The 21,088-nt window shown below is 35.9% G+C and overlaps 1 protein-coding gene across 6 annotated transcripts in view; it reads left to right on the top strand.

Annotated features, from left to right (window-relative positions):
• The window catches only part of Tmem67 (transmembrane protein 67), a 44,072-nt gene that overhangs the window by 16,370 nt on the left and 6,614 nt on the right, over positions 1–21,088 (top strand). For 5 of the 6 annotated variants that reach the window (XM_021262636.2, XM_004850099.3, XM_021262639.2 and 2 more), the window contains 14 exons: positions 417–573; positions 1,403–1,526; positions 2,939–3,044; positions 5,947–6,003; positions 7,165–7,263; positions 9,295–9,393; positions 9,825–9,911; positions 11,008–11,107; positions 11,202–11,341; positions 13,244–13,384; positions 16,704–16,784; positions 17,359–17,475; positions 20,385–20,501; positions 20,608–20,712. In XM_021262636.2, coding sequence (XP_021118295.1) covers positions 417–573; positions 1,403–1,526; positions 2,939–3,044; positions 5,947–6,003; positions 7,165–7,263; positions 9,295–9,393; positions 9,825–9,911; positions 11,008–11,107; positions 11,202–11,341; positions 13,244–13,384; positions 16,704–16,784; positions 17,359–17,475; positions 20,385–20,501; positions 20,608–20,712 — 1,530 coding nt within the window. The remainder of the gene's footprint in view (positions 1–416; positions 574–1,402; positions 1,527–2,938; positions 3,045–5,946; positions 6,004–7,164; positions 7,264–9,294; positions 9,394–9,824; positions 9,912–11,007; positions 11,108–11,201; positions 11,342–13,243; positions 13,385–16,703; positions 16,785–17,358; positions 17,476–20,384; positions 20,502–20,607; positions 20,713–21,088) is intronic. The other variant, XM_021262634.2, reaches the window with a different exon arrangement.

Below are 21,088 nucleotides of genomic sequence, written 5' to 3' on the forward strand. Positions count from 1 at the left end.
ATAGGACAAGAGAAGTACCTACACTTTTTCAATCATGTATACTTAATATCCAGAATGAAGGCATATTTTCCTCATAACTATTATAGGTCAAGAACAGAACAGGGGGTTTTGGGGGATTTTCTTTGTTTTTTTTGAGACAGGGTCTCACTATGTAGTTCAGGCTGGCCTCGAACTCATGGTGATCCTTCTGCCTCAGCCTCCCAAGTGCTGGGATTACAGACATGTACAACCACACCAGCAGAACAGTTCTTTACTATTAGGAGGGGGTTTTTTTGGCTCTTATGAAAGAATCATGTTTATAAATTTATATTTTAGAAGTTATATACAAATGCATGTAAAAAAGTTTATTTTTCAAAACTAAAATATGTTTTCTGATTTTCATTTGTAATACTTTTATTTTAAATTTTATTTTCCAGTGTGAGATTTCTCTTTCTAAGATCCTAACCGACTTTCCCACTCCTATATTTTATGATATTTACCTTGAATATATTGATGAAAATCAACAACAAAATATTTGGGCTGTACCTGTGTTAAATTTAAATCTTCAACACTATAAAATGTTTGTGAATCAAGGTAAGATAGCTCCCATACTTGTCATTCTTTCTCTGAGCTGAAATCAACCAATATGATAATTTAATAAACCACTGATTATAAGAAAGGCCATGGATTCTCTTATTATATAGCTTTATACAGTATACCACATGAGACTGCTGTTATGTTTAGGGATTTTTATAAATTTCATTGTCAGGCCTATTAAGAAATTACACTGTTGCTACATTGGATGTCATGGCATATGCCTATAATCCCAGCACTCAGGAGGCTGAGGCAGGAAGATTGCCATTAGTTTAAGGCCAGCCTAAGCTACATAGTAAGTTCAAGACCATCCTGAACTAGATATCCAGACCCTGTCTCAAAAATACCAAAAAAAAAGAAAGAAAAGCAAAAATTTTGTTATTGCTTAGAGTATATCCTGAGACAGCTAGAGATGTAGCTCAATGGTAGAGCACTTGCCTGGCACAAACAAGATCCTAGTTCAATCTCCAGAACTGAAAAAAAGAAAACGTGTATGTTGAGAAAATTAGTACAACTATAAATTGAGGCTTTTTCTTCAAGCTGTCTTTGATTTACATTTTGGACAAATTAATTTTCTTGTTACCTATGGTGTAAAATCTGACTTTTCCAGGTAATTTGCATTCAAACTAATGAAAAGTTCAAACAGTCCGAAGACATTCAAGTAAGATAGAGAAAGGAGATTATCAGGAATTTCTTAGAGCATTTGCTCTTTAAAGCCATCAAAATATTAATGTTGTATTTTAAATTTGTTTAGTAAACTTCTTGAAAGCCATCTTGAATAATTTGAAGATTTTTCTAAAATTCCATCTTTTTCTTTTTGTAACAAAAGACAGTAGCTCTGGCAAGTGGCTTCTGACTCGGCGCATTTTCTTAGTGGATGCAGTAAGTGGACAAGAAAATGACTTAGGAAATCAGCCAAGAGTAATTCGAATTGCTACCCAGATATCACTGAGGTAAACAAATATCTAATTAGATGGCTAAATTAGGCATGGAATGTTTGGGAAAATGTTATAATGAAAGTGCTTACTAGTAATTATCAGATAAAAACAATAAGGACAACTGAATTAGAATAATGCATAAGGTTTTCTTAGATATCTGTGTAGGTTGGCATAGGCCAATAACAGTAAAAAGACAAGGGGGACTTTATATGAGAAGAGCCTGAGAATCCTGGTCAAAATTCAAATTCTGGACCACACTCTACCCATGCTGAATTACAAGGGTTGAAAGAGCAAGGCAAGGCAAGTACCTGTGAGCTGAAATGGGTTTTTGTTTGTTTGTTTGTTTTTTTGGTACCAGGGATTGAACTCAGGACCTTGTGCTTGCAAGGCAGGCAGCAGAACCACTGAGCTAAATCCCTGGCCCCTGAAATGGGTATTTTAAAAAGAGCCTGATAGATGATTGTTAGTAGTTTGGCCTCCTCCTTTCTCATTTCCTTTAATGGCTATTGTTCTAGGTTGACCCAGATTTTAGGTTGACCTGGGATACTTGTGATCCTAACTGAGAGAAGTACCATGCAGCCCATATTTCTCTGTCTTTTCCATCCTATCTCTAAGCTTTTAATTGACTTTCTACTCTAATATTTTACCATGTGTACCCCAGATACACTGATAAAAATTGGTGCCTTCATTTTATATTAATTTGGCACTTTGAAGCATTTCAATGTACACTATTTTATTTTTTCACTGTTATTTCATTTTTATTTTCATAATATTCTGATGAAGTAGACAACACAGAAGCTTTGTCATATAACTTACTGAAATCTAAATGTATTGTTTTTAGCATTCCCTCAATCCACTACTGTGGTATCTCTAATGAAAATGAAATCATACCTAGTCAGGCTTCACTTGTTCTTGATGAAACCCTGCTGGCATTTTTCCTTTTTGGATTGAGACTATCCAGCGCTAATGCATTGTACTTGGCAAAGTGTACCCTGCTTTATGCCTTAAACACTGCTAGATGTGATACATACTTTGTTTAGAAGTAATTTTCTTTTTTGATAATTAGGATATTGTCTGCCTTTCTTAGGCATCATTATAGCTCTGCTCTTTTGAATATTCCTTAAAGATAGTTCACAGTGCTTAAGCGATTTCATTTATACACTTTGTAGCATCTGAATCAGATCAGTTTCTCATTTGTCTCAGACAGTATACTTTAACATAAAGTTTTGACCCACTGAAGATTAGCTTGAGTTGTTAACGTTAGTTTTTGTTTAACCTTCTCTAGCCCCTGTTAACTGGTCAGAACCAACCAGTTAAAGAAGTCATTGTGATAGTCTATATTAAATTTAAAAGAAATAATAAATAAAATATATAGGTTTAAGGGCCTACATATATTTGTAACTATAAATGTATTTTCTTTTAAATAGCATCCACCTTGTACCTGACACAAAAAATGGAAACATATACCCTCCCTTAATCACAATTGCCTACAGCGACATTGATGTCAAAGATCCCTACCGCCAATCTGTAAAGGTGAGTTCTTTATTAATCGGTGAGCTTGTAAATGTAAGTAAAGTATTAATGTTGTTTACATAATATTAAAAAAGTCCCATTTTCAAGTTTTAAACAAGCCTTCTCTTTATACAGTGAAGCCTTAATTAGTTTTAACTAATAGTGGTAAGAGGTAAGTTCTCACAGTTTCTTTGTTTGTTTTTTGAGGCAGGGTCTCCCTTTGTAGTTCAGGCTGGCCCTGAACTCACTGTGTAGCCCAGGCTGGCCTTGAACTGTCTGTGATCCTCCTGCCTCAGCCTCCTGAGTGCTGGGATTACAGGTGTGTGCCACGCCCGGCTAAGTTCTCACAGATTTTGAGTATGAAAAAGTAAGAATGGATTAAGTGTTGACTACCAGAGTCACTATCGATTGAGCATCCCTGTTAAGGATCTCAGCTATATACTGTTTGCTCCTGTTGGTTTTGGCCGCTTTGCTTCTAATCTTCTTCTCTAGTTAAGCCAGAAACTCAGGATTTACAGTGGGCATAGTGTGCTTGCCAATGTCTAGCCCATTGGATAGAGACATACTTCAACAGGCAAAAAGAGATTTATATTATTAGCTTTATAACTAGTAGTGCTAAAGTGAACTAGAGAATGTAGTTTGGACCTACAGCTTCAATCCACTCCAGAACTGAAGACCTTCCATGCCTAGGAGGGCATATGTGTGGAAGAGAGAGACTTCGTGCATCCCAAAGGCGGGCACACTGAAAGGAAGGGCCTGGAAAAGACTGAGCACACATGCTTCATTCCTTCTTGCAATCTCACCAGACAGCACGTCCCTGCTTTGAGGAGGAGTAAATGAAAAGAGGGATAGAGATAAAAATGAGAAGTGGTCCTTCTGTGCTCCTGTTTTCCTCCCGGAACCTAAGTGGCTATTTCCTTCCTTCTCTGGAAACATGAGAAGTGGGGAGAAACATCATCTCCGAGACTCATATATAGCTTTTCATTTCTGTTATTTTAAACTTGTCTGAATTTTGCTGTTTCGGTTTCCTGTAGCCAGTGCTTTTGGCCTGTTGTGCATGTACTTGTGCTCAGCTGCTATTGGAGTCAAGCTTTAATTAAGTAAGATTAGGCACATAATATAACTTTTCTCTTAAAAATTTCCCATCCTCATTTGTATTACCTAATACCTTGCTAAAATTAGTTTCCATTGACTAATCTTGCACCATATACACTGTAATGAGAGACCAAAGACTCTGAAAAATGTACTTAAGTAACAACAAAAGCCTGCTTGGTTTAAAATGTCCTGTGGTAATTATTCATGGGTAGCCTAGAGTGTCCTTATTGTAATACTAAAGCACTTCTGAATCTTTCCTTTAAACATGATGCTTGTCCAAAATGTTCCAAACAAACTAGTGACAAATTAGAAAATAAAAAATAGAAAAAGAGTTGAGAAAATCATGCAACTACCTTGGACAAAGTCCACTTTAAATTTATTCTAATTGTAAAATGTACAATTTTTTCATCATCTTTAGATTGCCTGTGGCAGGTATTGCAAAAATTTACATCAGTTTTAAGCATCTAGCTGTGTCTCTGCTCTCTCACCTGCAGAAAATAAACTGGGTTCCTGTTTTACTGAGCAGACCAAGACTATCTAATGTGATTCCTTCATATTAATACCTCAGGATCTCTGTGTTTTGTTATCTTTCTCATTCATTATTTCCTATTGCTAAGAAAAATTCCCTCCTCCTAGGCTAATCTTCTACTTGTACTCACAACTCATTCCAGTATCCTGTTTCACCGCAGCACCTTATTTAGTTGCCTTCTCTGCTAGTTCCTTTCTTCTGCTTATAAAACTCTCAGATTGGATTACAAGTTCAAGCTCAACCTGAGCAAGTTAGTCTCAAAATTTTTAAAAATTTAAAAAGGGGGCCAGGGATTTAGCTCAGTGGTTTCGCTGCCTGCCTCGAAAGAGCAAGTTTGATCCCGAGTTCGATCCCTGGTACCAAAAAAAAAGAAAAAAATTAAAAAAGGATTGGGGAGGTACCCCATTGTGAAGGCCCCAAGTTCAGCAAACAAACAACTCCTTAAAACAAACTACAACAACCAATTATGAAATCGAAATTATTTTTTTCTCAGTTCTGCCAGCTCCTTAACTTGGCATTAGATTTCTTTCCTTCATTTCCCAACCAATTACCTTCATCATTTTTCAGTCTGGCTCTTGACATTTTAATCCTTTGAAAACCTCTCTTATGAAGGTCAGCAATGGATTCCACATATAGTGGCTTTATTTCCCTTTTTTTTTTTTGGTACCGGAGATCGAACTCGGGACCTTGCGCTTGCGAGGCATGCACGGTGCCACTGAGCTAAATCCTCGGCCCGCATTATTTCTCTTTTAATTTGACATTTATGCCATATCTGACACTGTACTCTTGACCCCTTCCTTCCCCCTTTCTGAAATTCCCTATTCTGTGACCATGGTAAGACTTAAGTAGCTGCCTCTCAATGTCCTCTTTTCTTATCTTTATTTGTTCTTCTTTCTCTTGTCTCTTAATGTAGTGCTATCCCTAAAATTCTTGTTCAGACTTTTGAGTAGTCTGCCTTCTCAGGATATGATTGTTTTCTAAATTCTTGGTACACAAGTTCAGTCACATTTGTAAGTTATAGAAATCGATCAGAAAATGAAATATCGTTATTTCAGTTTGAACTGCTGTTAATGAACTTACCTCCCAGTGAACCCCTTTCTTTCATGTGCATTTAAAACAGCACAAATAATTCTCAAAAAGCATATCTATGTATTTGTAATGGTCAACTCTAGTAATATAGTAATATAGTTAAAATGTAGCATTCATGGTAAAATCCAGCTGCTAATGTATTTCTATGTTAAAAGTAGGATTGTGTTATATAATTTTAATATGGCTAATTTGTTTCCTTTTAAATATCAGATTTCTTTCTCAGTCAAATATGAAATGGATCAAAGAGAAGCATTTGTCCAGACAGATGTGAGTACATTTTAACATGGCCGGGGTGGGGGGTGGGGGACAGAGACATAGTGTGTGTGTGTGTGTGTGTGTGTGTGTGTGTGTGTGTGTGTGGTATTTTTTTTCTTTTGAGGTACTGGTTATTGAACCCAGGCCCTCACACATGCTAAGGAAGAGCTCATCCCCAACCCAACAGTATATTGTAATTTTTAATTAAAAATTTTTTTCCATGTACAAGAAAGTTGTCAAAATAGATTTGCTATATACTCTTACCTGATGTTCTCTAATGTTAACATCTTATGTAACCACACAGTACAGTGGTCACTGTTCTTTTTCTGTTTCAGGACCCACTCCAGATTCCAGTATTTGTCTTTTCTGACCGTAATACTTTTGAATTGTTATTTTGGCCCTCAATTTGGACTTGTCTGATATTTTCTTTTGATTAAATTAAGTTCCTGTAGTTTTGGCAGAGATATTGCAGCAATGATGCTGTGGCCTTGTCAGGCCTCATGTCAGGGGCCTTGTGAGCTCATTGTCATATTATTGGTGCTGTTCATTTTGTCCATTTGGCTAAAATGGTTTCTCACCTCTATTTTTTCATTTGGAATTAATAAATATCTCAGGGGAGATACTTTGAAATTATGCAAATATCTTGCTTCTCATCATTCTTTTACCCTGTAATTTTAGCATCCATTCATGATCCTTGTCACAGAAAGAATTAGTATGGGATTTTTTTTAAAAGAATTTTTGAACTTTTATTTATAAATTAATTGCATAAGCTACTAAACATAACAACAAAGAGTTCTTGGCTTCCATCCTATAATTAATTAGTATGGGATTTGCCTGTTGACATTTTTCTATTTCCCTCATTCCTTCTGTATTTATGAATGGGAGTTTTATTGTAAAAAGAAGTTTTCCCTTGGCCCACATTAATTTAAATGGTTATTGACTTAAATCATGCAGATTCAAGGATACTTATTTAGGTGATTATAATCCATTATTAGTTTGGGGGTTTTTTTTGTCTCAAATTTTGCTAAATTTGACCATTGGAACTTCCCTCAATTTGGTTTCTGGGTGCTTTCAAAATGTCCCCCACTGTTTTTTGAGCACTACTTATATTTACAGTACTTTTGAATAGTGATAAGAATAATTGTGTAAAGTATTCTTTTTCTTGTTTTTTAGATTGCTTTGGGTGTGTTGGGTGGGCTAGCTGTTTTATCATCTCTTTTGAAGACAGCGGGGTGGAAAAGACGCATTGGGAGTCCCATGATTGATCTACAGGTATAATATTAGAATTTTTAATGCATATTTTTATCTTTTGACTATTCTAGACAGCTAGAAGATGAGTAAGGTAGTTACCCTGAATTTTTCTAGAATGTAATTAGGATAGGTATTGCTGGGTCATAGAGTAAATGCACACCCCATTTTCTTCCCACAGTGCATGCCAATCTACGTGCTTCCCAGGCAGTGCCTTTCCTGTTTCTGGTGGTTTTTGTTCAGCCAGTCTTGATGTCTCCAACCTTTCCATTTTTTTGCCATTTCAGTGGTATATATTAACATGTCATTGTTGATTTCTTTTTCATGGTACTGGGAATTGAACCCAGGGCCTTAGTACTGAGCTACACAGTGTCCCCAGCCCTTGTCTTTATTTTTAATTTTGAGACAGGGTCTCACTAAGTCACTAAGTTGCCCAGGCTGGGCTTGAATTTGTGATCCTCCTGCCTCAGCCTCCCAGAGCACTGGCATTAGCATGCACCACCACACCCAGCTGACCTCATTTTCATTTCTTTTGTTATTATTTGTATGCATTTTAGTCATTTGGATTTCCCTTTTCTTGAACTGCCTGCTTAAATCCCTTGCGCATTTTTCCATCAGGTTTCCAGTTTTTCTTTTTTTTATTTGTAAAAGTTTGTATTTTCTAATTATAAATCCTTTTTTGATTTTTGATGTAATATTTTCTCTAAATATGATCTATCTGTTCTTTATATGCATGTAGCCCTTTGTTTTACAGAAACTTTTCATTTTGATTTTATAATATCTGAATATTTTCTCGTGTTATGTTATTTGCTTTTAGTATCTTGTTTAGGAAAACCTTCCCATCTCAACATCAAAGAGATATTCTTTTTACATTTTATGCTATTTAACTTTATAGTTTACTTTCTCATTTAATCTTTTTAAATTAAAAAAATTATCTTAACATCCGCTGAATACCTACTGGGTACCAGGCACTTTTTAAAGCTTTGCATATGTAACGCATTTAATCCTTATTATAGCTCTATGAAGTGTTAAGAATTCAATTCCCATTTTGTGCATGATGAAATTGAGGCAGAGGTTGAATTTTCTTCTCATTTTTTACAACTCAGCAAAAGTTATGATTTTTGTTTTGCTTATGAAGACCGTGAGAAGAGCCATATATACTCACTGTTTAACCAGCTTATCTTCTACTCTAAAGCCATTGTGTTAAGAAATCACAGCAGGATGGTTAACATTTACTGTTGTGAGAAGTCAAGAAAGGCTTCCCAGAGGAGTGAACTTTAAGATGGATTATCTGTTCATTCCACAGCCATCCCTGAGGGCCAAGTGTCTGAGTGCCCATGCGGAAGTGTGGCGTGGTTAATTATGAACTGGTTGGAATTAGCAGCTGAGGATGAATAAAAGGTTAACTTTGGTCCATGATGCAAAGGACCTTGGGCATGAAGAATTCATGTTTTAATGAGGAGTCCTTGTATCTTTTTAAGAAAGGGAATAAAAGAATTTTAAAAAGAAAGGGAATGACAATACAGTTTACATTTTAGAAAACTAAGGCTGGTGAAAGTGTGGAAGATAGATTGGGATTGGGCTTACCAACTAAGAGAAGATTTGGAACAGTTTCCACTTTCTTAGAGAAAGGTGAGATGTCTTGAAAGGAAACAGAGGTTGCTGGAATGGAATGAACAGTAAGGATCCAAATGGAAAATGTAGAAGGAGGCTCAGTGTCTTTATACCTGGGTAATGCATGGATACATAAAACAAGGCTTCAGGCTTGAGAAAATGGGTGGAAGATACATTATTAAAAGTAATAGTGTACAGCCAGGGATTTAGCTCAGTGGCACTGTGCTTGCATCTCAAGTGCAAGGTCCTGAGTTCAAGGTACCAAAAAAAAAGTAATAGTGTTGCTAAAAGTGGTAAATGAATGGAGTCTCCCCCCCCCCCCAGTACCAGTAATTGAACTCAGGACCTTGCACTTGCCAGGCAGGTGTACTGAGCTACATCCCTGCCCCTAATAGATGGAGCCTTTCTTTAACAGCTGTAATTGTTCTTTTTAAATTGCAGACAGTTATGAAATTCTTCGTGTACTATGCTGGCGATCTGGCCAATGTCTTTTTTGTCGTCACAGTGGGAACAGGTCTTTATTGGCTTATCTTCTTCAAAGTAAGTGAGTTTCTGAATTTAACTTAAATGCCAATAGGGCCAGGGATTTAGCTCAGTGGTTTCGCCGCCTGCTGCGCAAGCACAAGGACCCAAGTTTGATCCCTGATACAAAAAAAAAAACAAAACACTTAAATGCCAATACATAAATAACTGGTTAGCACTCTTTATAATAAAAGGGAACTACTTTTACTTGGGGGCATTTCTGATCAGGAGTCTTGAGATGTGCCTGCAGGTACAGCTGTCGTACACAAGACCTTGCATTAGATCCCAAGCACCACGAAAAGTCTTGAGGCAAATCCTAAACCTACCATTCCCTGAGTGTACATTTATTGAGTTAATCACTATCCCCCTCTCTTATGCTGTCTTCAGCTTCTGACTTGTGTTTAATAAAAACCTTGTATGACTTTATTGACCACGTAATTTTGTCACAGGCCCAGAAGTCTGTCTCTGTTTTGCTACCACTGGCAGCTCAGGAAGAACGCTTCGTCACTTACGTGGGATGTGCTTTTGCTCTGAAGGTAAGTTTCAGAGGCAAGGACTGAACTTCAAAGGCCTGCTGATAAACTAGGAAGCCTTTAAAATGAAAATGCCTTCAAAATCTTTGGTGTAAAATTCACTTTGACTTTAAAAGAAGGTATGAATTATTTCATTTTACCTAGGAAGTCTGCTTGTATTTATAATAGTTCATTCAAAACAGTTTTCCTTAAATAGTTTTTTCAAAAAAGCTATAAATGTGTTTGGATTCTCATAAGTTGTAGCTAATTTGAAAAAGTGATATTTTGGTGTGTAACTTTCTTCCTTAAAGTCTGATGATGCATTCACAGTGTGATATTCTTTGTTCATCAAAGGTAAAGGGTAACACTCTGGTTAAAGTACTGAAATCATAGAAGTTTTTTTTCTCTGTCTCCATAATGTATTCTTTTCCTCTTCCTCTTCCTCCCCAACCCCTCCCCAACTTGAGGGGTCACTGTCCCTATACGTGAAGCTTTTTCCACACCCCTGTGGCAGGAATCATCCCATTGTATTGTGGTGGGCAGGTGTCAATTATCTCTAGAGCTCCTTGAGGAGAGTTATCATCCCGTACTTAGGTTTTTATCCTCTGCTTGATCAGTAATGCACCCACTGAGAAGAATACCTCAGTTTAAACATACCGCTCCTGTAAAGGATAAAGATGTGTTTCAGCAACACATTTTTTACAATCTGAAATTTCAGTACCAGAGATTAAAAAGACAGTGAGAGCATCCTGCAACTTTACTTAAGGTTACAGTTGAAAAAGTATTTTTACTTATAAAGAAATCAGATGATCCACAACCCCTGGGAAAGAGTGTCAGTTAATTAGGCAAAGCCCCTATGGGGGGGGGGGGTATCTCCATTTCTTTCATATTTTCATTTTAAAGGTGAATTTATAGGTGTATGGCAATTTTGTAAATTTGGAGATTCCGGTTTATTTGATGAGCCCCTACTGACCCCCTAATGGTATTATAGCTTTATGTGAAGTCACTTGTAAAAATTACATTCTCTTGTGATTACAATGTGTTTCTTAAAGAATCAATATTGGTTTCATAAGGAGGCTTAATGCTGATAGTTTTCATTTGTATTATTACATGTTCTCAGGCCCTGCAATTTTTGCATAAACTCATATCCCAGATTACCATAGATATATTCTTTATTGATTGGGAGCGGCCTAAAGGAAAAGTTCTTAAAGCTGTTGAAGGTAATTGAAATAAACATTTGTACCAGAATTCTTTTGCTACCCTTACAGAGCTAATGAATTGAAATGCTTTTACTCATTTTCTCTCCCTGACCAGGTGAGGGCGGTGTACGGACTGCCACTGTTCCTGTAAGCATTTGGAGAACGTATTTTGTAGCAAATGAATGGAATGAGATTCAGACTGTGAGGAAAATTAATCCACTCTTTCAAGTACTTACCATTCTCTTCTTTTTGGAGGTATAAAGTGTTTGATATAACTGTATGCAACGTATTGGTGCCTTATAAATGTTAATATAATTCTAAGCTACTTTTCGTGGTAGTGGAAGAGTTTTTTTTACAGGTTTAAACATTATTATCAAGTCATTAAAAAAGAGTGGCTTTCAAAGGAATTGCAGTGGCCTCCTTTCTCTTTTTCCTATAAAACAAAACAAAAAAAATTTAAATAGAAATTTATAGTGAAATACTTCAAAAACTTGCTACTTAGCCACTTTTAAGTATATAATTCATTATTCGTTGTTCTGCAAATGCCTCACCACCTTTGCTAGAACTCTTCATCTTGCAAAACTGAAATTCTACTCATTACACAATGCTATGTATTACTCCTTCCTCCTCGCCCCAGCTCCCGGCAACCACCCTCCTGGTTTTCATCTCCATGAATTTGACCACTCTAGGTGTGAAAAGTAGATGCTAAACCACTAGCTTGTATCACAATCACTTGGGGAACTTTTGTATTAAAAAACAAAATAACATAACCTATGCTCCTCATCCTTAGAGAGTCTGTGATTCAGTAGCTTTGAGGTGAGAGTAGGTGCCTATATTTTGAAAACTCCCCCTCTTCCTATGATCTGTATTCTCACCCTTACATTAGAACTACTATTTTTACAAAGTTTTTTTCAAGAACTTATTCCCAAATACCCACTTTGGGACTATGTCTTGAGCTAAAAGCTAGGGCTACAACTGAACAAGATGCAGTAAACATAAGGGTGAACTTGTAGTTGTGTCTTGGATCTTGTTTGAATTATCAAAAGAAGTGTTCTGTATTGGATAGGAGGACAGACACATGTAAAAAAATATTTGAAAGGGTGACAGATTTTCTCAGGAATTCTTTCTTTCAATAATGTTGGATGTAAATTAACCCTTTCTGTCTTCTTTCTATTTGTCATCATCCTTTCTTTTCCCCTTTCCTTTCCATTTTTAAAACTGGTAGAAGAATATGTGTGTCTATTGATAGCACCTCAAAAATTCAGATAAAGTAGTGCTTTTTAAAAAATAGACAAGTAAAAATTATAACATGTTTGTAGTATAAACCTATTATTAATGTATGTATACATTGTGGAATGGCTAAATCAAGCTACTTAACATATCTATTCCCTCACATTTTTCAAGGGTTTTTTGTGGTAGTGTTTTTAAGAGTTTTTGGTGAGATTTAAACAGATGTTACGTGAAAAAGAAGTTTAATAGTCTTCTAAGTTTATGAAACACTATATTCAATAAAATCATGTAGAAACCTTACTGAAAACGTCTCAAAGCCTTTATCCTACAAAAGTCAGAGTCATGTAGGTGAATGTAATTATGCAGACCAAACTTATTTAACCATAAGGTATGTTCTTCAGAAGGTCATTTTGAATATACTGTTCTAAAGTATAAAAAGTATTTAGTAGAGTGTATGGCACATGTTAAATGCTCATTAACTGCTGGTTGTTAGTAGTTTACTGAAGAATACTCATTAACTGCTGGTTATTAGTAGTTTACTGAAGAAAGTTTTATTCTTTTAATGGAAATGTTCGAGTTTTGTCAGTGTAAGGACAAAAGGATTATATTTGGCCTTTAGTCATATTGAGATAAAAACCAGATGCCCTAACTAAATTTTTTTTTTTTGTACCGGGGATCGAACTCGGGACCTTGAGCTTGTGAGGCAGGCGGCAGAACCACTGAGCTAAGTCCCCAGCCCTCTAACTAAATATTTTTAATGACTACTTCCTAATTAAAATACTGGAGAATTATTTTTAATCTAGATTTTCTACTGTTTGCAAACTTAGATTTTTTTTTAAGGTGGGAAGTGGAGGAATATTCCATTTGCAGTGTAGAAACGTTTTCTTTATCCATGTTTGTTTAAATTATTTTTCCTTTTTGCTTCAGATTGTGGGATTCAAGAACTTAGCATTAATGGACTCATCCTCTAGTCTTTCTAGAAGCCCATCTAGCTACATACCTCCTTACAGCCGCATATTGAGGTATGCTGTGTCTACTGCTCTTTGGCTGGTCATTGGAGTTACACAGGCAAGTACAGATTATACTTTTAAGTAACATTGCCTCTCTATAACTCTGCTTGAATACTGATTACCTTCAAACATTGACTTAATAACAAAAAGATGACAAGAACAATAGTAATAATAGTTAAGTCCTATATTGTAGTATAATCTAGGGACTGTGTTAATCAATTAATCACACATATTAACTTCTTAATCTTTACCTAATTAGCCCTTGGATATAGTTCTGTTAGCATCCTTGTTTATAGGGAAGGTAACTTGAGGCACAGGAAGGTGAAATAATTGCCAGCTGTAGGAGTTGGCAGAACTGGAATTTGAACCCAGGCAGCTTGATTTCAGAGTTCTCATTCTTGTCAGTAGTGGCCTCTGAAGGGTCTTTGAGACTCTACAACTTCACAGTCACAGGACAGATTCTTTGTCTGGTTTAAAAATAACTACAGTGACTGCTGTGCTATTCTAAGCATTTTCTTTTCCTTTACAACGTAGCTTATTGTTTACCTGTATTTACATATCATTAATCTCACTCAAATTGCTACGACTTCTTGGGGAATTTTCCCTGAACTATGTACTGAATGATGAAAACTGAAAGTCAGTCCTTTGGACCCCAGGGTCTTATGGCTCTGGCACAAGCTTCTTTTCTATGCTTCTTTTTCTTTTCTTAAAGTTAAAAAAGTGAAGGAAAAAAAGGTAGTCGCTAAAGCATTTAACTCTAATAGCTGCACTCCCTTTCTGTTGCTCTCAGCTACTCCCATGAATAGAAAGAGCTTTTCTGTTTGATTAAAAACTCCTTTAGCTGTTACAATCAGCAAATAAAATGGAACCCCTGGAAAGACTAGGTTTAACTTCTTCTTTGCTGGCTAATATCTACCCCAAACAGCCTGTTTTTAAAGATCTTTTAGTATTAAAGTTCTTCTCCCCCACCCCAGGATTAAAGTTCTTTTGAGAGAGCTTATTCTTTTTTTTTTCAGAGGTTAGCAAACTTTTATTAAAGGTAGGAAAATAAATAGGCCCTGCAGAACCAGGTTGGACCAAGTGAAAGTAGGAAAAGAACTGCAGCCTGCAGCACAAGGCTGGGCCACCATGCAAGAGGGAACACAACAGCCGAGAGCTTATCCTATAGTTAGATCCAGATGGTATTTTATAACCCGAGAATTGACTTTGTAGGCTTACCTTTATTATAAATTGGTGACATTTTTCCAAAATTGAAGCTACAGGGATAGAGCTCATGAGGTAGAGTTAACACCCAGAAAAGGAGGACAAATAGAAACTAGAATTTGAAGTTAGATGGGATCAAGAGTATGGGATTTGATGTTTATCAACAATGTAATAGCAAGGAAATGTTTTGTACATGTACAGCGTGTTTGTAACTACATCACAGTCGTCTGATTGTAGAAAATTTAAAGGAACGCCATTGGAAGCTTTTCATATTCAGCCAAATATAACAAAACTAAAACAAAATAGATATGAGTGGCTGAAATAAAGAGAACTTTATCTCACCAAAGAAGAAAAAAAGCAGAGGTCAGCAGTGTAGGGCAGTGATGGCTCAGTGGTGTCATCAGTCCCAGGAGGCTGCTGTTCGGCTGTGTTGCAGAAGACTCCGTCTGCCAGGTCACCTTGTTGTCCATAAGGGCTGATGCAGGAGGGAGTTGGGGGAGACCAGCTCTCCGTCCTATCTCTGAGTCTTTCAGAAGAGCCATTAGACATCTCCTTGGCCAGGACTTTATCATGGTGGATGCTACCATCCACTGTTACCCTTTGCTTCTTACTTTGCTATCATACTGCCAAGAAGGCAATTCTCTCCATGGCAGTGCTCTGCAAGTATCAGTGTTTATTCCTTGAGTGTCTTTTGAGTTCCTTTATTGACTTGTTCCATTTTCAAAAATGTGTCTGAACTCTTCTAGATTGTAGTAGTCAGCCAGGCTTTATTGTTCACTCCTTTCATTTCCCTGAACCCAACATCTTCAACTTTTGTGTGGTATCATTTAAATTTTAAACTTTGCTGCTGCTTTTCATATTCTTCAGAAGGGTTTAGAAATATGCATGTAAAGTGTTTGGGATAGCCAGGTTTGGTGGCCTACACATGTAGGCTTAGCACTCAGGGGACTGAGGCAGGAGGATTTCAAGTTTGAGGTAGGCCCAGGGTGCACAGTGAGTTCAAGATCAGTCTGGTCTACATAGAGAGACCCTGTCTCAAAGATAATAATAGTAATAATCATCATCATTCTCATCAGCTTCTGCATATTCACTTATTCATTCCCATGTATGAATACGTGTTCTTCTAGACTGGGTACTGTGTGGAGCGCATGGATGTGCTAGAAGAAAACTAGACAAATGCTATGAAGAGACTCACCAGGGACCTGAGATAGTCCACAGGTCAACAGAAGCATGGAGAGTGGAGGCTGGGAATGGGGGACAGTGGTTAGGAAATGTTATCTTTCTCTGAAACATACCTGAAAAGGTCTACAATGTGAAACTTTTTATTTATAAATTTCCCACTGGGCCTGGTGGCACGCACCTGTAATTCCAGCATTCTGGGAGGCTGAGGCAGGAGGAATGCAAGTTCAAGCCTACCCAGAGACTTAGCAACTTAGCAAGACCCTATCTCAGAATAAAAGATGAAAAAAGGGCTGGGAATTATAGCTCAGTGCAAAGGCCCTCGTGCCAATCCTGTGCTGAGGGAAAAAATTTTTTTCTTTCTAGTATTGTTATTAAATCTAACACTTGATACTATTTCATTTGAACACTTAACATTACCAGTAGTCAAAATAGAAAATTGGATATATTTTTATGTGCTATACTCTCAGAGATTATTTGAAAAACAGAAAGTTTTCTGAAGTCTTTGAGTATTTAGAAGATGAGCATCCTTCCAAAACCAGACATAAATCTGGCCATTAATGCATCAGTTTATCCTAAATTTCAAGAAGACCTTTTCTTTCTTCTCATATGTTTGTCTTTACATTGTTTTAATGACACAGAAAAGTATTTAAAATTCAAAATGGGCTGGCCATTGTGGCACACAACTGTAACCCCAGCACTCAGGATGCTGAGGCAAGAGGATTGAGAATTTGAAGCTGCATAACAAGACCCTGCCTCCAAAAAAAAAAAAAAAAAAATCAAAATGGGCTCTAAATGACTTACACAGTTCCAAAATCCTCCTTCCTTTGGTGGTAGAGTCAGAAATAACAAGTAGGATTTTATCCCACAGGAACCATTAGAGACCACTATGTTCTTGTTTGGAACTTCTTTTTTCTTGAAGTATTACAGTGTGGCTATAAAAGAAGATTAAAATTTTAAAAGCTAATAAGCATGAACTGGCCTTAATGTTTCAGATGGTGTTCTTTGTTGGCTTTTATGAGCGATTCGTAGAGGATAAAATTCGACAGTTTGTTGATTTGTGCTCAGTGAGTAATGTAAGTATTTCTTGACTTTTTCTGCCAACTGTTACTTTTCTCCTTTTAAAGGTCATGAGTACATGAAGTGAGGCTTTTAAAGTGATTTAGTGTAATTTCATTTTTAGTCTTAATTGTCCACTGGCTCTTAAGTCCAGAGATAGTTAAAATGAGCTACAAGTTAGTACTTAACTGCCTAAGTTTTTTTTTCTTTATTTGTGATATTTCATTGTGAATTTTTTATGCTTTGAAATAATTTAATCGTCCTATGGTCCTTGACAAATTTTTTTATACATCAAAATTTCTTTCTTTCTTGGAAAATATTTTTAATATCCTGTCCATTTACTTTTTTTTTTTTTTTGGTACTAGGGATCGAACTCGCAACTTTGCGCTTGGGAGGCAGGCACCAGAACCACTGAGCTAAATCCCCAGCCCCTTTTTTAAATTATCCTTTATTACTTTATTATCCTTATGTATATTTCCAAGAATTCAGTCCTCACTATTTTGGGAGAAAGGAAAAAATTTTAAGAAAAACTTGATTTATTATTTTGTAGATGAGTTGCTAATTGTTTCTTTTTCTTCTTTTTTTAAATAGATATCAGTGTTTTTGTTATCCTACAAATGTTTTGGATATTACATTCATGGTAGATCGATACATGGGCATGCAGATACTAATATGGAAGAGATGAATATAAATCTTAAAAGAGAAGCGGTATGAATGTATTTTATATCTTTTTGTTTTGAAGTTGGGAGATGAGTTTTCTTATTTTAGGATTTATGATATGTTTAAAAATAACCCTTATGTATCATTTTGGAAAGTTACTAGGATACCAACTGATTACCCTGAATATAGGTAAAGGGAATCTAAGTTTATCCTGCAGTTCCTATATTTCAGAGTAAATAAATGACACATGAGGGAAAGTTCTTCCTTAAAGAACAAAGTAGAAGGAATTTTAAGTTAGAAAGACCATGGGTTAATAAATATGGGCTGCTATCATCAGTGAACACTAAAACAAGTACTATTAAGGGGCTTTATTGTGAGGGATCAGACTGAAGTAAAGATGAGGAAAAGTGACAGTGTCCACGTCCCGATATGATGCAGTGGGAAGGACATGACATCATCCATGGAACGTTCATGGCTGAGAAGATTGAGCCTAAATATAGTCAAGTCTGGAGGTTTAACCGCTGTTTTACAGGAAGTACAAGGGATAATGTGACGTTGGAAGTAACTAGCCCAATTGAAAACATAGAATCCCACACAGGACAAATGACTAGTGTCTGTAAGCAAACCACTAGTATGAAAAGAGAAAGAGGGGTGATGCGGGTGGTGGAAGAAAAATTACATAGTAAGGGAGATTAGGAAACAAAACAGTGAAAAGCAGTGTGTGGACTTTGGATCCTAATTCAGACAAACCAACAATAACAAAAATGTTCAGAAGAATCTAGAATCTCTAGATTCTAAAGGATTCAATATTAACTTATATTATTAAAGAATGAATGAATTTGTTAGATATGATAGTGGCATGGTAGTTTTTGTTTGCTTGCTTTTTAAGACAAGGTCTCGGTATGTAGTTCAGGCTAGCTTCGAACTCAAGGCAGTCCTCCTGCCTCAGCCTCCCTAGTGCTGGGATTACAGGCATGCATCACCAAGCCCAACTCAATAGTTATTTTTTAAGTCCTTATTAGTTATAGATACAGAAGCATTTACAGATGAAATGACATGGTCTAGAGTCTTCTAACATTAAAAAAAAGTTGACAGAATAGGTGAAACAAAATTGGTAAAACTTTGGTAATGCTGAAGCTTGGTGATGAGTTGGTTTACCATTCTCTCTACTGTATACATTTGAGAACTTCCACAATAAAAATTTTAAAAGAACAAGATACACCGAGAAGGAAAAAGCAAGAATATTTAGTGATTAGGGGCCATACCTGTGACTCAAAAGGATTTGATCCATGATAATGACATTTCAGAGAATTTGTTTAATACATTGACCAGGAGTACTTGGTTAACTATTAGAAATTATGCTGAATTTAACAGTTAAATATAAAAAATGAAATCAGAATCACCTAGAAAGGAATATTTTCTTTTGAGGAATGGCATTAAAAGCATAAAAAGTAGAAAGCATGGGCCGGGGATTTAGCTCAGTGGTTCCACCACCTGCCTCACAACCGCAAGGACCCAAGTTCAATCCCTGGTACCAAAAAAAAAAAAATAGAAAGCATCAAAAAAGGAAAATTGGTATTACTTTATTAACATAATATATTTATATATCAAATAATGGTAAATAAAAATGGCAAATTAGGGTAAATGCTTATAACAAATATGACAGATCTATTAATAACAAAATTGAAAATTGTACAAGGCGGTAAGAAAACACTAAATACCAGTGGAAAAATGACAAAAGGTTTAAAAAAAAAAAGAAACTAGTAAACCTCTAAAAAATTGTAACTCATAAACAACTGAATCTAAACTCCTCTTCAAACTAGAAAACTTTTTAAAAAAATGAATGTTTAATAGCATCAAGGACACAGTAAAATGGGCATCCACAGATGTCAGGATAAATTTTTACAAACCTTCTGGAAAGCACTTGAACAGTATATACCAAGAGCTTTTCAACAGTGTATAATTTTTGGCTAATTTTATGAACTTAACTCAAGAAAAAGTTAGCAATATGAACAGCTAATTAGATTCAGGATCTTTATCACACAAGTCTTTGGTAAAAGAGAAATACATAAAAATTGGAGAGTATGAATTAAATTGATTTGCCTTTACAGTGAAATCATAAGCAGATGTTAAAATCATGTTTTACAGACTATATAATGATCTGGGGAGTTGCCCAGGGTATGAAAAATCAGTGTGACCCCAACTTTATGCTATATGTATAGGCCAGGTGGTGGAGCAGGTAAAATGGTAGGTCCTTGTGGTTGTCAATGTAACTCTTATGGAGGTGAGTACCTATTCAGTAAAATTCACTGTTCAGTCATGCATTGCTACTGTCTGATTGGAATGAATTAATTATTATAAGTGTTCAGAAAAAAAACATTTATAATCACAAAAGTATTAATTCTAAGACTGGACTTTCTGCGTTCTTTTAAGAGTGACAATATTAATCATAAAGAAAGCTAAAAATTTCAATATACAGTGAATTTATTTTTAATGGAACTAGGGATAGAACCCAGGGTCTTCACACTGAGCTACATCACCAGCTGCTCTTTGATTTTTTGTTTTGATTAGGGCTCACTGAGTTGCCCAGGTTAGGCATGAAGTTACACTTCTCCTGCCTCGGCCTCCCAGAGTACTAGGATTATAGGCATGTATCACCATGCTGGGCTTTTAGTACTTTTCCTTTTCCTAAGTACAGCAGAGTAAAGGAGATGATGTGAAGACCATGGGGGAAATATGAATTAGAATAAAGTAGAAATTAGTAAAATCCAGAGAACAACGGGACCCTTGGGTATCATGTTATGATCTGTGTTTTAAATACAATCCAGTAAATTTCACTAGGCTTCTGAATCTTGTAACATATGATACTAACTAAAAGAAAAAATGTTACACTTTTCCTTTTAAGATGGGCCCTTTCTCAAAACTTCAATCTTAATTTAAATCTTTTAACTTTTCAGGAAAACTTGTGTAGCCAAAGAGGTTTGGTACCCAACACAGATGGTCAGACTTTTCAGATTGCAGTTTCCAGCCAGATGAGGCAGCACTATGACAGGATTCATGAGACGCTCACAAGGGTTTGTATGAAGTACAGTTCAGGGAGACTTTGCCAGTATTTAACATTATTTAAATACCAAGAACATAAGACATGTTGTATTTATTCACTTCTCTTTTTTATATTAGAAAAATGGCCCTGCTAGACTATTGAGTTCATCAGCAAGTACTTTTGAGCAGAGTATAAAAGCATATCATGCGATGAATAAATTTCTTGGCTCTTTCATTGATCATGTACGTATATCAATATTTATATTTAAGCTAGGGGCAAAAGCAGTTTTTAAAAAGTGAAGTAAAAGTGTTAGTGAACTGCTCCCTCTCTCTTTTGTTTATCAAATTTAATACTTAGAAATAGTAGTTTTTGATAAGTAAGGTTATATAAAAGAAAAATGAGATTTTTTTTATGTCTCTTAGCAAATGATGAGTCCCTTAAAATGTGTTTGTATTAGAATTTTATAGCAAAATATTACTGCATTACTCACTATTGAAATTCTTATGATTATATTCTTGAAAAGCATCTTATAAATTAGTTTTAAGTATATCTAGCCCTAAATCCTTTTGGCACTTAAAATTTAGAACATTGATAAGGAAAATTTTGTTATAAATCCTA

Source organism: Heterocephalus glaber, unplaced genomic scaffold, assembly GCF_053883595.1.
Source record: "Heterocephalus glaber isolate CG9 unplaced genomic scaffold, H.glaber_assembly_v1.0 deba00001555, whole genome shotgun sequence".
Classification (NCBI taxonomy): Eukaryota; Metazoa; Chordata; class Mammalia; order Rodentia; family Bathyergidae; genus Heterocephalus; species Heterocephalus glaber.